Source organism: Eimeria mitis, genomic scaffold (assembly GCF_000499745.2).
Source record: "Eimeria mitis Houghton genomic scaffold, Emh_scaff8662, whole genome shotgun sequence".
Lineage (NCBI taxonomy): Eukaryota > Apicomplexa > Conoidasida > Eucoccidiorida > Eimeriidae > Eimeria > Eimeria mitis.
In genome coordinates, this window is record NW_013576379.1 from 1 (window position 1) to 224 (window position 224).

General features: G+C 51.3%; 1 protein-coding gene across 1 annotated transcript in view; it reads right to left on the bottom strand.

Moving 5' to 3' along the window:
• Positions 1-135: 135 nt before the first annotated feature.
• EMH_0095550 (uncharacterized protein) overlaps positions 136-224 on the bottom strand; it is a gene marked incomplete at both ends in the record, with an annotated part of 1,087 nt that continues 998 nt past the window's right edge. The window contains one exon of the mRNA XM_013502246.1: positions 136-218. Coding sequence (XP_013357700.1) covers positions 136-218 — 83 coding nt within the window. The remainder of the gene's footprint in view (positions 219-224) is intronic.

A 224-nucleotide genomic window follows, 5' to 3' on the forward strand; every position in this document is an offset into this window, starting at 1 on the left:
GCTGCTGCTGCTGCTGCTGCTGCTGCTGCAGCAGAAGAGGATGAAGGCGGCGGTGTGTTTATTTTTTTTTATTTTTTTATTTTTGTGTTTTATGTATATTTGCCTCGAAAGGTCATATTCACAAACCCGTTGCTGTCACCCCTCTGCTGCTGCTGCTGCTGCTGCTGCTGCTGCCGATGGTGGTGCTGCTGCTGCTGCAGCAAGTGCTGCTGCTGCTGCTGCTG